Genomic DNA, 13603 nt, shown 5'->3' on the forward strand with positions numbered 1-13603 from the left:
TTTGAGGAGAGTGCACAATTTTTAACATCAAGTTATTAATAAACAAATTAGGCATATTTGGGCAGTCATGATACAAAATTTTGAACAGAGATGCAATGGTTTATTGTAATAGTCTAAACTTTACACATATACTGCTACCATCTAGTGGCCAAAATCTAAATTGCAGCTGGGCTGGAAAAATGCATTATGGCCTTTTTCTTGCATTTCAAAGATGATGGTACAAAAAATGTAAAAAAGAACGGTTGTTTTTTTCTTTGTATTATCTTTTACAGATCTATTGTTATATTCTCCTACATTCCTTTCACATTTACACAAACTTCAAAGTGTGTCCTTTCAAATGGTACCAAGAATATGCATATCCTTGCTTCAGGGCCTGAGCTATAGGCAGTTAGATTTGGGTGTAATTTCAGGCAAAAAATAAATAAATGGAACGGTTATTTATTAAGAGTTAACATTGTGTGTGTATAGATATTATAATATTTAAAGACATTGTAAGCATAATACTCTGCTATAATAGTTCACTAAACTACAGGGTATGTTGTCCATTGACGTTGTTGTCTCTGGCTCTTTTGATATCAGATTCGGAATGAATAACAACAAGGTTTGTGGTCGTTTGAAAAGTCCACCTTAGGTCAGCAGTGTTTCCAATTCACATTACCTGACAGGAAAAAACAACCTTATAGTCATAGCACAGACAAAAAGGGAAGCTATCTATAATAATGCTATTTTGTCGTAGCCTACGAATAGGACCCAGAGTTTTACCTGACCAGGACATGAGATCAGGAAAAACTACAGGCCCCAGAAAATAAAAAACTACCTCTGGTTTACACATTTTCTCCATGAGAGATTGTTTGATCCAAACCTACAAAGTTTTTTCACATTTACATAAAAACAATTTTACAGCAAGTTTGGACCCAAAATGATTTTGTCCATTTATTATCAAGAAATCAAGTTCCTCTTTATATCAATTAGAACAATATCATTACTTTGTGAAGATGTCAGTAGGCTTTTTAGTGATTACTTGGTAATAGTGATAAGCTATAACAATGCCAGTTAGTATTAGTTATATATTTAAAGTGCAGACATTTCAACCAGGCACACCATTGCTTCCTTCGACATACAAATCTATATAAGGGATACATAATTGAAATATAAGGAAAACGTAATAACTATAGAAACACATACCTCAGAAAGCTAATAAAGAAAAAAAAAACTTCTCATCTCAACATGTTGTTAGTGGGCAGCCAGCATGCAGATGCTTTGAATCAGTGCACTTTTGTGGTACAGCATGATTGTATCTGGCCGGATGGCTGCTCAGCAGTTTGTAGAAGGAAGGGTCATTGTTTTGGCAAACTCCTCGTAGTGGACACATCCGTCTGGTCCCACGCCAGTCTCTTTCAGCAGCTCGTCAACTGCAGGGAAGTGAGAAGATGATGATGCCCACATAACTTAATTATAACTCATCAAATCTAGTAATTTCATCAATGGTCTTTGAATATTTTAAGACGTTTTGACTACTGGTCATAAAATCATACAATCATCGGTCATACAATCTCTGCCACACATAAAGTAGCAGTCAAAAGTTTGGACACACCAACTCAATTTCTTTTCTTCATTTTTACTATTTTCTACATTGTAGAATAATAGTATAGACATCAAAACTATAAAATAACACATAAGGAATCATGTAGTAATCAAAAAAGTGTTAAACAAAACATATTTCAGATCTTAGATTCTTCAAAGTAGCCACCCTTTGCCTTGATGACAGGTTTGCACACTCTTGGCATTCACTCAACCAGCTTCAACTGGAATGCTTTTCCAACAGTCTTGAAGGAGTTCCCACATATGCTGAGCACTTGTTGGCTGCTTTTTCTTCACTCTGCAGTCCAACTCATCCCAAACCATCTCAATTAGGTTGAAGTCAGGTGATTGTGGTGGCCAGGTCATCTGATGCATCACTCCATCACTCTCCAACTTGGTTAAATATCCCTACCCAGCCTGGAGGTGTGTTGGGTCATTGTCCTGTTGAAAAACAAATGAGCAAACCAGATGGGATGGCGTATCTCAGCAAGAATGCTGTGGTAGTCATGCTGGTTAAGTGTGCCTTGAATTCTAAATAAATCACAGACAGTGTAACCAGAAAAGCACCCTCACACCATCACACCTCCTCCTCCATGTTTTACGGTGGGAACCACACATGCAGAGATCCTCCGTTAACATACTCTGCGGTTGGAACCAAAAATCTCAAATTTGGACTCATCAGACCAAAGGACAGATTTCCACCGGTCTAATGTCCATTGCTTGTGTTTCTTGGCCCAAGCAAGTCTCTTCTTCTTATTAGAGTGATATAGTAGTGGTTTCTTTGCAGCAATTCGACCATGAAGGCCTGAGAGGTGTCTGTTACTTGAACAACGTGAAGCATTTATTTGGGCTGCAATATCTGAGGCTGGTAACTCTAATGAACTTATCCGCTGCAGCAGAGGTAACTCTGGGTCTTCATTTCCTGTGGCGGTCCTCATGAGAACCAGTTTCATCATATTGCTTGATGGTTTTTGAGACTGCACTTGAAGAAAGTTTAAAAGTTCTTAATTTTCCGGATTGACTGACCTTCATGTCTTAAAGTAGTGATGGACTGTCGTTTCTCTTTGAGCTGTTCTTGCCATAATATGGACTTGGTCTTTTACCAAATAGGGCTATCTTCTGTATATCACCCCTTCCTCGTCACAAGACAACTGATTGGCTCAAATGCATTAAGAAGGAAATATATTCCACAAATGAACTTTTAAACAAGGCACACTGTCACGAATATCACCGAAGGTGGCTGCCCTTCCCATTCGGATTGAGCTCGGCGGTCGTCGTTGCCGGTATACTAGCTGCCACCGATCCCTTTTTTCCCCTTTTCGTTTGGTTTTGTCCAATTGGTTTCACCTGTTCCTTGTTGGGGTATTGGTTTGGGGATATTTAAGTTTGGTTAGCCCGCCTGTGTTTGTGCGGGCTTGTTGCTGTGATGTCAAGATGTGTTCATTATTATTGTTGGGTTTTTTTCGCTGTCCGGTGAGGTACCAGTTTGTACTTGGATAGAGTGTATTACGCCTGTGTTCGGCGTCACCCGTTGTACGCTATTTTGTTGGACATTAAAGCGTTTTTCCCTAATCCTCTGCTCTCTGCACCTGACTCCACTCCCATCACTCTTCGAGCGTTACACACACCTGTTAATTGAAATGAATTCCAGGTGGCTACCTCATGAAGCTGGTTGAGAGAATGCCAAGAGTGTGCAAAGCTGTCAAGGCAAATGGTGGCTACTTTGAAGAACCTCAAATATAAAATATATTTTGATTTGTTACTAAATGATTCCATATGTGTCATTTCATAGTTTGATGTCTCCACTATTATTCTACAATGTAGAAAATAGTAAAAATAAAGAAAAACCCTGGAATGAGTAGGTGTGCCCACACTTTTGACTGGTACAGTAGTGTGCTTTTCAAGTGTTCAAACAGAATATACAGTATTGGTGTAATAAAGTAACAAAGTAATTCAATTACATTTACTACCATAGAAATGTTGTTAAGTTGGTACAATAATGCACACCCATGATTCTGGATGTGCGTGGTTTGAACAAACAAACACAATGCACATACATACACTCTACAACTCTCTCATATACATGTGGCATGTGTGTTTTATGACCCTTACCTTCTTTATCAGTGAGCTTCTCTCCCAGCCCGGTGAGCTTGGCCCGGAGCTCCGAGGACAAGATGTAGCCCTTCTTCTGCTTGTCCGTCATCCTCATGGCCTCCAGAATCTCCGCTCTGGGGTCCTCCTGCTGTATCTGCTGGTGCATCATAGTCAGGAAGGTGGAGAAGTCCAGCTCTCCACACTTATCTAGTTTTATGGAGGGAGAGTGATTGATTGAATGATCGATCAAATGATTGGTTGATTAGAAAATTGATTTATTGAAAGGGATAGTTTAACATTGAAAGACATACATGCAGGCGGGCAGACAGACAGACAGACATGCGTACCAATCTTGGAGATTTGCAGGTGTCTGTCCACCTCAATGAAAGTGGGGCTGACCCCCAGGCAGCGCATGACTATAATCAGGTCCTTGGCCTCAATTTTACCCTTGTGCTTCTTGTCATAGAGTGAAAAGCATTCCTTGAATTCTGTGAGAAAGAAGAGGTTGTCACATTTCCTCAGCTCTTCTAGGTATGTCTATGTATGCTTCTAATGGCTATTCCCCTGACGTCAAACCATAGAAATAGAATGAATAGAACAGACATCCCCATACAGGTCAATTATGACATAATAGATGGACTGTCAGACATGTTTTGTGCACCCATGAGTTTACATGTCAAATTGCCATGGTCAGAGGTTTCAAGAGCATTCTAATCCCTCTAATTCAATAGGTTTTGTTTAGTTTATTAAGATCACGATTAGCTACTGCTCATTGCTGACGACAACAGTGGTAGGCCTGATCACCAATAATGATGAGACAGCCTATACAGTGGGGTGCCAGGACAACAACCTCTCTCTCAATGTGAGCAAGACAAAGGAGCTGATTGTGGACTATAGGAAAAGCAAGGCCGAACACGCCCCCATTAACATCAACGGGACTGAAGTGGAGCGGTTTGAGAGTTTCAAGTTCCTTGGTGTCCACATCACCAACAAACTATCATGGTCCAAACACACCAAGACAGTTGTGAAGAGGGCAAGACGACACATTTTCCACCTCGGGAGACTGAAAAGATTTCGTATGAGTCCCTAGATCCTCAAAAAGTTCTACAGCTGCACCATCGAGAGCATCCTGAATGGTTGCATCACTGCCTGGTATGGTAATTGCTCGGCATCTGACCGTAAGGCGCTACAGAGGGTTGTGTGTACGGCCCAGTACATCACTGGGGCCACGCTTCCTGACATCCAGGACCTATATACTAGGCGGTGTCAGAAGAAGGCCCCCAAAAATTGTCAAATACTCCATTCAACCAAGTTATAGACTGTTCTCTGTTACCGCATAATCCTTAATGAAACGTGAATAATGATGAGTGAGAAAGTTACAGATGTACAAATATCCCCCCCCCACAAAAAATGCTAACCTCCCCTGTTATTATAATGGTGAGAGGTTAGCATGTCTTGGGGGTATGATATTTGTCTGTAACTTTCACATTCATCATTATTCACGATCCATTCAATATTTTTTGTAATCATGGTAGCATAACATCCACATTAATGTAGAAGTGTTTTAATATATTCACCTTTATTTAATTCATTTAACCAGGTAGGCCAGTTGAGAACAAGTTCTCATTACAACTGCGACCTGGCCAAGATAAAGCAAAGCAGTGCGACACAGACAACAACACAGAGTTACACGTGGAATAAACAAACGTACAGTCAATAATGCAATAGAAAAGTCTATATACAGTCTGTGCAAATGAGGTAAGATTAGGGAGGTAAGGCAATAAATAGGTCGTAGTGGCGAAGTAATTACAATTTAGCAATTAAACACTGGAGTGATAGATGTGCAGAAGATGAATGTGTAAGTAGAGATACTGGGGTGCAAAGGAGCAAAAAATATAATATGGGGATGAGGTAGTTGGACAGCCTATTTGCAGATGGGCTATGTATATGTGCAGTGATCCGTGAGCTGCTCTGACAGCTAGTGCTTAAAGTTAGTTAGGGAGATATGAGACTCCAGCTTCAGTGATTTTTGCAATACGTTCCAGTCATTGGCAGCAGAGAACTAGAAGGAAAGGAGGCCAAAGGATGAATTGGCTTTGGGGGTGAACAGTGAAATATATCTGCTGGAGCGCACGCTACGGGTGGGTGCTGCTATGGTGACCAGTGAGCTGAGATAAGGTGGGGCTTTACCTAGCAAAGACTTATAGATGACCTGGAGCCAGTGGGTTTGGCAACTAATATGAAGCGAAGAGCATACAGGTCGCAGTGGTGGGTAGTATATGGGGCTTTGGTGACAAAACGTGTGGCACTGTGATAGACTGCATCTAATTTGCTGAGTAGAGTGTTGGAGGCTATTTTGTAATTTACATCGCCAAAGTCAAGGATCGGTAGGATAGTCAGTTTTACTAGGGTATGTTTGGCAGCATGAGTGAAGGATGTTTTGTTTGCGAAATAGGTAGCCGATTCTAGATAAATTTTGGATTGGAGATGTTCAACGTGAGTCTGGAAGGAGGGTTTACAGTCTAACCAGACACCTAGGTATTTGTAGTTGTCCACATATTCCAAGTCAGAACTGTCAGTCTGTCAGTCTGCATGAAGCAGCCAGTCTACAAGGAGCTGCCAGTCTGCAAGGAGCTGCCAGTCTGCAAGGAGCTGCCAGTCTGCATGGAGCAGCCAGAGCTGTCAGTCTGCATAGAGCAGCTAGATCCGCCAGTCAGCCATGATCTTTTAGATCTGCCAGTCAACCAGATTCTTCCAGATCTGCCAGTCAACCAGTCTCTTCCAGATCTGCCAGTCAACCAGAATCTTCCAGATCTGCTAGTCAACCAGAATCTTCCAGATCCGCCAGCCAGCCAGGATCTACCGGAGCCTACTACCTGCCTGAGCTTCATCTCAGTACTGGGCTTCCTCTCAGTACTGGGCTTCCTCTCAGTGCTGGGCTTTCTCTCAGTTCCGGGCTGCCCCTCAGTCCCGAGCTGCCTCAGTCCCGAGCTGCCCCTCAGTCCCGAGCTGCCCCTCAGTCACGAGCTGCTCCTCAGTTCAGTGGGGTTCTGGGTGAGGATTATTAGGCCATGGTCGGCGGCGAGGGTGGATTATCCCAGGACGCGAAGGGGAGGAACTATGACATTAATGGAGTGGGGTCCACGTCCCGAGCCCACCCGGAGCCTCCCTATGGTTTTGAGGTGCGTCCAAGAGTCCGCACCTTAGGGGGGGGAAAAGAACATGTGATAATGTCACGCCTTGGTCTTAGTATTTTGTGTTTTCGTTAATTATTTGGTCAGGCCAGGGTGTGACATGGGTTTATGTTGTTGTATTTCGTATTGGGGTTTTGTAGTTATTGGGATTGCGGCTGAGTAGGGGTGTTGCATAGGCTTGGCTGCCTGAGGCGGTTCTCAATCAGAGTCAGGTGATTCTCGTTGTCTCTGATTGGGAACCGTATTTAGGTAGCCGGGGTTTCACTGTGTATTTCGTGGGTGATTGTTCCTGTCTCTGTGTAGTGTTCACCAGATAGGCTGTAATTAGGTTTCACGTTCCGTTTGTTGTTTTGTATAAGTTATTTCATGTATCACGATCTCTTCATTAAAGACATGAGTAACCACCACGCTGCATTTCGGTCCGACTCTCTTTCAACAAACGAAGAACGTTACAGATAAGTGAGTCCAGGTGATTCCAATAACGCTGATGCGAGTGACGGCATGTGTGCGTGATGGATGGCAGAACTGCGTGATGCAGGGTAATCTGGCACCCTCAAGCGCCAGGAGAAGGGAAGAGTGGGAGCAGACGTGACATGCATAGCGGAGAAGGTACGGTGACGTTCAAAATGGTCGGTGATCTGTTTGTTAACTTGGCTTTTGAAGACTTTAGAAAGGCAGGGTAGAATAGTTATAGGTCTGTAACAGTTTGGGTCTAGAGTGTCTCCCCCTTTGAATAGGGGGATGTCCAAGGCCGCTTTTCAATCTTTAGGGATCTCAGACGATAAGAAAGAGAGGTTGCATAGGGGTTGCAACAATTGTGGCGGATAATTTTAGAAAGAGGGGGTCCAGATTGTCTAGCCCAGCTAATTTGTTGGAGTCCAGATTTTGCAGCTCTTTCAGAACATCAGCTGTCTGGATTTGGGTGAAGGAGAAATGGGGAGGCTTGGGCAAGTTAATGTGGGGCTGTTGATCGGGGTAGGGGTAGCCAGGTGGAAAGCATGGCCAGACGTAGAAAAATGCTTATTGAAATTCTCAATTATCGTGTATTTATCGGGGGTGACAGTGTTTCCTAGTCTCAGTGCAGTGGGCAGCTGGGAGGAGGTGCTCTTATTCTCCATTGGCTTTACAGTGTCCCACAACGTTTTGGAGTTTGTGCTACAGGATGCACATTTCTGTTTGAAAAAGCTTTCCTTTGATTTCCTAACTGCCTGTGTATATTGGTTACTAACTTCCATGAAAAGTTGCATATTGTGGGGGCTATTTAATGCTAACGCAGGATGTTTTTTATGCTGGTCAAGGGCAGTCAGGACTGGAGTGAACCAAGGGCTTTATCTGTTCCTGGTTCTACATTTTTTGAATGGGGCATGCTTATTTAAGATGGTGAGGAAGGCACTTTTAAAGAATAACCAGGCATCCTCTACTGATGGAATGAGGTCAATATCCTTCCAGGATACCCGGGCCAGGTCGATAAGAAAGGCCTGCTAGTTGAAGTGTTTTAGGGAACGTTTGACAGTGATGAGGGGTGGTCGTTTGACCGCAGACCCATTACGGACACAGGCAATGAGGCAGTGATCGCTGAGATCGTGGTTGAAGACAGCAGAGGTGTATTTGGAGGGCAGGTTGGTCAGGATGATATCTATGAGGGTGCCGGTGTTTAAGGATTTGGGGTTGTACCTGGTAGGTTCATTGATCATTTTGTGTGAGATTGAGGGCATCTAGCTTAGATTGTAGGACGGCCGGGGTGTTAAGCATGTAATAATAATAATATATGCCATTTAGCAGACGCTTTTATCCAAAGCGACTTACAGTCATGTGTGCATACATTCTACGTATGGGTGGTCCCGGGGATCGAACCCACTACCCTGGCGTTACAAGCGCCATGCTCTACCAACTGAGCTACATGTCCCAGTTTAGGTCACCTAACAGTGCGAACTCTGAAGATAGGTGGGAGGCAATCAATTCATATATGGTGTTCAGGGCACAGCTGGGGGCTGAAGGTGGTCAATAGCTTGCGGCAACGGTGAGAGACATGTTCTGGAAAGTAGAAGCTCGAATTGTTTGGGCACAGACCTGGATAGTATGACAGAACTCTGCAGTAGATTGCAACTCTGCCCCCTTTGGCAGTTCTATCTTGTCAGAAAATGTTATTGTTAGGGATGGAAATTTCTGGATTTTTGGTGGCCTTCTTAAAGCCAGGATTCAGACATGGCTAGGACATCTGGGTTGGCAGAGTGTGCTAAAGCAGTGAATAAAACAAACGTAGGGAGGAGGCTTCTAATGTTAACTTGCATGAAACTCAAACCAAGGCTTTTACGGTTACAGAAGTCAACAAATGAGAGAGCCTGGAGAATGGGAGTGGAGCTAGGTGCTGCAGGGCCTGGATAAACCTCTACATCACCAGAGGAGGAGTAGGATAAGGGTACGGCTAAAGGATATAAGAACAATTGTTTAGTTCTTTAGAAACATATTCTATTCTTATTTACAATAAAAGTGACTCCAAAATGACACAATACATTATTTACCATTAATTTCTATTGGGCACAAAATCATCTGAAACGCGACCAAAACATACAGCAAATGCATCAAACAAATGTGTAAAGTCACAGGCTTGATGTAGTTATTGCGGTGCTTGTCACGCCCTGACCATAGAGAGCTTTTATTCTCTATGTTGGTTAGGTCGGGTGTGATTTAAGGGTGGAGCATCTAGGTGAATTATATTTCTATGTTGGTCTAGTATGGTTCCCAATCAGAGGCAGCTGTTTATCGTTGTCTCTGATTGGGGATCATATTTAGATAGCAATTTTCTCATTGTGCTTTGTGGGATCTTGTCTATGTATAGTTGCCTGTGAGCATTAGATTAGCGTCACGTTTTGTTTGTTTGTTTTGTTCTTTAAAGTGTTCTATTCCAAAAATAAAGGATGGAAACATAGCAAGCTGCTTCTTGGTCCACTCCTTATAACGATCGTGACAGTGCTATGAATAAGGGATCAAATACTTAACTTTTTACTACTTTAACACACATATAAGTGAATTTGTCCCAATACTTTTGGTCCCCTAAAATGTAGGGACTACGTACAAAAGGTGCTGTAATTTCAAAACGGTTTAACCTATACGGATGAAAATACCCTCAAATTGCACTTGACAGTCCAGGACCCATAGTCATTGTACATTTCAAATGCTGGGGTAGAGCCAAAACAACAAAAAATGTGTCACTGTCCCAATACTTTTGGTCACTGTATAGATTCATATTCTTAAGTACAGTTAAATTAAATATTTAGAAAGAGGAGAGGCGCTGTGATAGAATATGTTTAACTGGGTTTAAAAAAAGTTAATTCTGTTTTTGGTTTGGGTACCGTGATGAAACCCATAGTGGCGTGTCTGGTGGGGTATGTATGTCTGTTTGAAGTGTGTGCAAATGGATTGCAAATGGATTACACAAGTGGTTAGGCATTTCCAACACACAAATGTTTCTTAAAAAGACTGGAAGGGAAGTTGTCTTTCATGGTTGAGGGTTAAAGAGAAATTGACTATCATGCATGTTGTTGATGTTAGTTGTGTGTGCAGTTAAGAGCAAGGCATGCTGTTAAACTCACTGTGTTACGCATACGGCTCGTTCATCTCAGACTGAACTAGCCAACAGATCCCCGAGCTTCCTGTGTAGATTAAGCCAGCGTGAGACAAGGCTCGAAAAACGGACCTCAACCCAGGGATGAGAAATGTGTTGTACTCCGAATTGTCCCATTATCCAAACTGTTACACTGAGAAAATGATCATGCTAGCTAGCAGATAACAGTTGTTCAATCGTCTCTATGTAACAGTTGTTATAATGGGACAATTCAGAGTACAACGCAGTTCTCATCCCTGGAATGAGGTACGTATTCCGAGCCATAGTATGTCTTAATCTACACAGGAAGCCTGTCCAACCTTAGCGCAGTTGTAAGCAAATTGGATCTGCTGGCTTAAACTGAACTAGAGCATTATACTCTTCAATGGGAGATACAGGTCAGTCTTAATCGAGGCAGTATCTGCAGTCACCGCTCATTAATCTTTGATGAGGGATTACAGCCGTCAGGATCTGCTTCAATCACACAGAGGAGAGCACAGGCTGCCTACTGAAAGGCAAAGAGAAGGGCCATAGAAATATATATGGGTTTCATGGTGCACTGTATACTCGCCCTTGATCATGACTCTCAGTTCCATTACATTATACATACGAGTCATTGGATGAAGGCGTCTTCTGTACAGGGGAGTTTTGTTAAGAGCCCCAAGTCTGGGTCTGAACATTAACACGAATCGCTTGCGGTATGGTTTTGGAAGCATAAGGACCTTATCTTTCATATCAGCAAAACAATTTTTTTTTAATTATAAAGTGAAATTGATACACACCTTTATAAATAAGGTTAGGGTTAGTGTTCCCACACGCCCATATATTCATGTTACAGTGCATGTTTATGGAAGACAGAGGGACCACCTGTGCTAACGAGCTATCTAGCATGCTCGGAACACCTGTGTGTAACGGAAGTAGGCCGCCAGAAACGTGTTGTCACTGAAAAATACTGTTGGCTGCAACTGTGATGAAGCTGGATAATACACTAAGTGTATATTTTGCATTTGTGAAATTATTTTAATGTGAGATGTTTCTAGAACCGTATTGCAAATAAGTATCAATTCACGTTTAGATGGAGTATTTGGCTGTTTTGTGTGCCAGAGTCAGTCTACCTCTGAAAATAACATGTCCTTGGACCTAAAGATAACATTAGGAACGTTAAGAGTACATCTTGGGCTAGGTGCATATATGATGCATGATAGCACCAATCTGACATAGTATTGTATATTAGTAGGCTATATATTGGTATACAGAAACTAGTCCTCCACAGTCTGTAATATCCTATTCAAAATATTGTTGAACAGTTTTATGATCTACATTTGACAACAAAAGAAGAAACTATCAAAAGACTGGTGATATAAGTGATGCATTGTGTGTGTCTTCTCAACAGGAACGTTGACACAAATGGGGTGCATTGTGTTGTGGCATGCACACAGAAAATTACGTGGAATAAAAGTCTGTTCTTATCAACATCCAGCAATAAGAAGTAAGTCCTGGAATGTAGGCTTCTGTGAACTTGTAGTAGTTTTCATTTTATTCACTAATTTCTTGAGTATAGATCAGAGACTATCCAAACTGCAATCATCAAGATAGTGGACATTCTCAGACAGTAACGCAAAACAAAACGATTAATAAACAGGTTGTGCATACCAGGAATTAAATGAAATGAATACCCACGATTATTTTGACATGTGATAAACAATCCTGCCTTGTCTCGTACTCGCCTAAAATGATCACCTTTATCCAATTCAACATATGTTCACACAGTCTAACGCGTCTTACCATTTATTTGGTCTTGAGTCAGGAACTTTGCCTGTAACAAAACAAGAGAAGCACGTCACTTTTATATTCAACTAAGTATTTATAGTGGATGCTACATCTAACTATGAGCCAACTATTGTACATAACAACGATTTCACTGGAATAACTTGCTTACCATCGTGGTTACGCTCAGTCAGTGCTCCAAGACACACTCGACGTGTCAGGTCCGCTTGTTAAACCTGCGTGAGTAACCTTTATTTTGATGTTTGCATTATTGATACAGTGTTGCCATGAGCACATGGTGAACTAGACCCCACACCAACTATAGGTTACTATGCTATTTATCCCCGATCACCGTGAAACGGTCTGTCACAATAAAGGCACAATCCTTAATTTATGTATTCGCCGAAAGACCCACCACTTGGTTTGCTGTAGGGCTGGATAAATGTAGCGCATGTAGCGCAGCCTACTAACGTTACTCTCAAATTCGTAACTGGAAGAAGCTATGGATGCAAAATGGCATCACGTTTTTATATAGTTTTAAACTTTTACCGTTATATTGTTTGGTTACGAAGACAAAGGATTCATAAGTAGTTTATGGACTATAGATTGTTTATAAATCAGTAATAATAGGAGCCCAACCAGCAGCAAGATGGCAGTATTAGGCCATTCGTTTTACATAGTTTTTCATTTTACGTCCTATTTCTATGTGCACAGCCGGAAGTACACTGGTGTCCGCCGTGGACCGGCTCGTAAATAAAACATCCTGCATTCAGGCTGAAAATGCGTCAGTTTCATCCATAACTCGACAAGGCCATTTTATTGCCTGCCAAAATGACCCCCCCCCCTCCCCCCCTCTATTTTGGGATTGTAATGCCTGGCACATTTCAGAATCGTTTTGGTAGCTCATGTTGACCACAGAAAGTAGTGTGTGTGCCACAGAAAGTATTTGACTCTAAGTACAACATTAAGGAAATTAGAAGGGGGGGGGGGTTCGGCAAGGCCATTTTCTTGCATATATCCATAATTACATTAAACTGTTATAATAATTTTTTGAAAAGTAAAATGTAAATAAATGTATAATATTATAATAAACAAAACTATGACTGAATGTGCCTCCACGAAGAATCTCCTCCCCAATAGCTCCCTTCGCCCTAAATAGGAACCCCCCAGCACCTCCACTATCCCCATCAACATCCCCCCACCCCTCATCCACAAAACACAATAATGATAATAATAATTTAAAATAAAATGTAAAAAAATATACCAAGATATATATATATGTGTGTTCCCCCCTTGGCTTTTTCCCTATTTTGTTGCATTGCAACCTGTAATTTAAATTGATTTTTATTTGGATTTCATGTAA

The 13603-nt window shown here is 41.8% G+C and overlaps 1 protein-coding gene across 2 annotated transcripts; it reads right to left on the bottom strand.

Annotated features, from left to right (window-relative positions):
- Nucleotides 1-16: 16 nt before the first annotated feature.
- Nucleotides 17-12909, bottom strand: calml4b (calmodulin-like 4b). 2 transcript variants are annotated; one of them, XM_046324242.1, is made up of 5 exons: nt 12413-12909; nt 12259-12289; nt 4023-4163; nt 3694-3882; nt 20-1412 (listed from the first exon to the last, which is right to left on the bottom strand). In XM_046324242.1, exons 1-5 carry the CDS (start codon nt 12413-12415, stop codon nt 1315-1317), a joined length of 462 nt encoding a protein of 153 aa, XP_046180198.1. In that variant the 5' UTR covers nt 12416-12909; the 3' UTR covers nt 20-1314. The 2 variants fall into 2 exon arrangements, with proteins under 2 accessions (XP_046180283.1, XP_046180198.1); XM_046324327.1 differs by lacking the exons at nt 12259-12289; nt 12413-12909 and adding an exon at nt 5253-5275 and having other exon boundaries at nt 17-1412.
- Nucleotides 12910-13603: the final 694 nt, after the last annotated feature.

This window comes from Oncorhynchus gorbuscha, linkage group LG01, assembly GCF_021184085.1.
Source record: "Oncorhynchus gorbuscha isolate QuinsamMale2020 ecotype Even-year linkage group LG01, OgorEven_v1.0, whole genome shotgun sequence".
Classification (NCBI taxonomy): Eukaryota; Metazoa; Chordata; class Actinopteri; order Salmoniformes; family Salmonidae; genus Oncorhynchus; species Oncorhynchus gorbuscha.

Coding starts and splice junctions, on each gene's coding strand:
- calml4b (XM_046324242.1), bottom strand. Junction 3,883..4,022: donor CCTGCAAATCTCCAAGATTG/GTACGCATGTCT, acceptor CCATAAAACTAG/ATAAGTGTGGAGAGCTGGAC. Junction 1,413..3,693: donor GAAGCTCACTGATAAAGAAG/GTAAGGGTCATA, acceptor ACTTCCCTGCAG/TTGACGAGCTGCTGAAAGAG.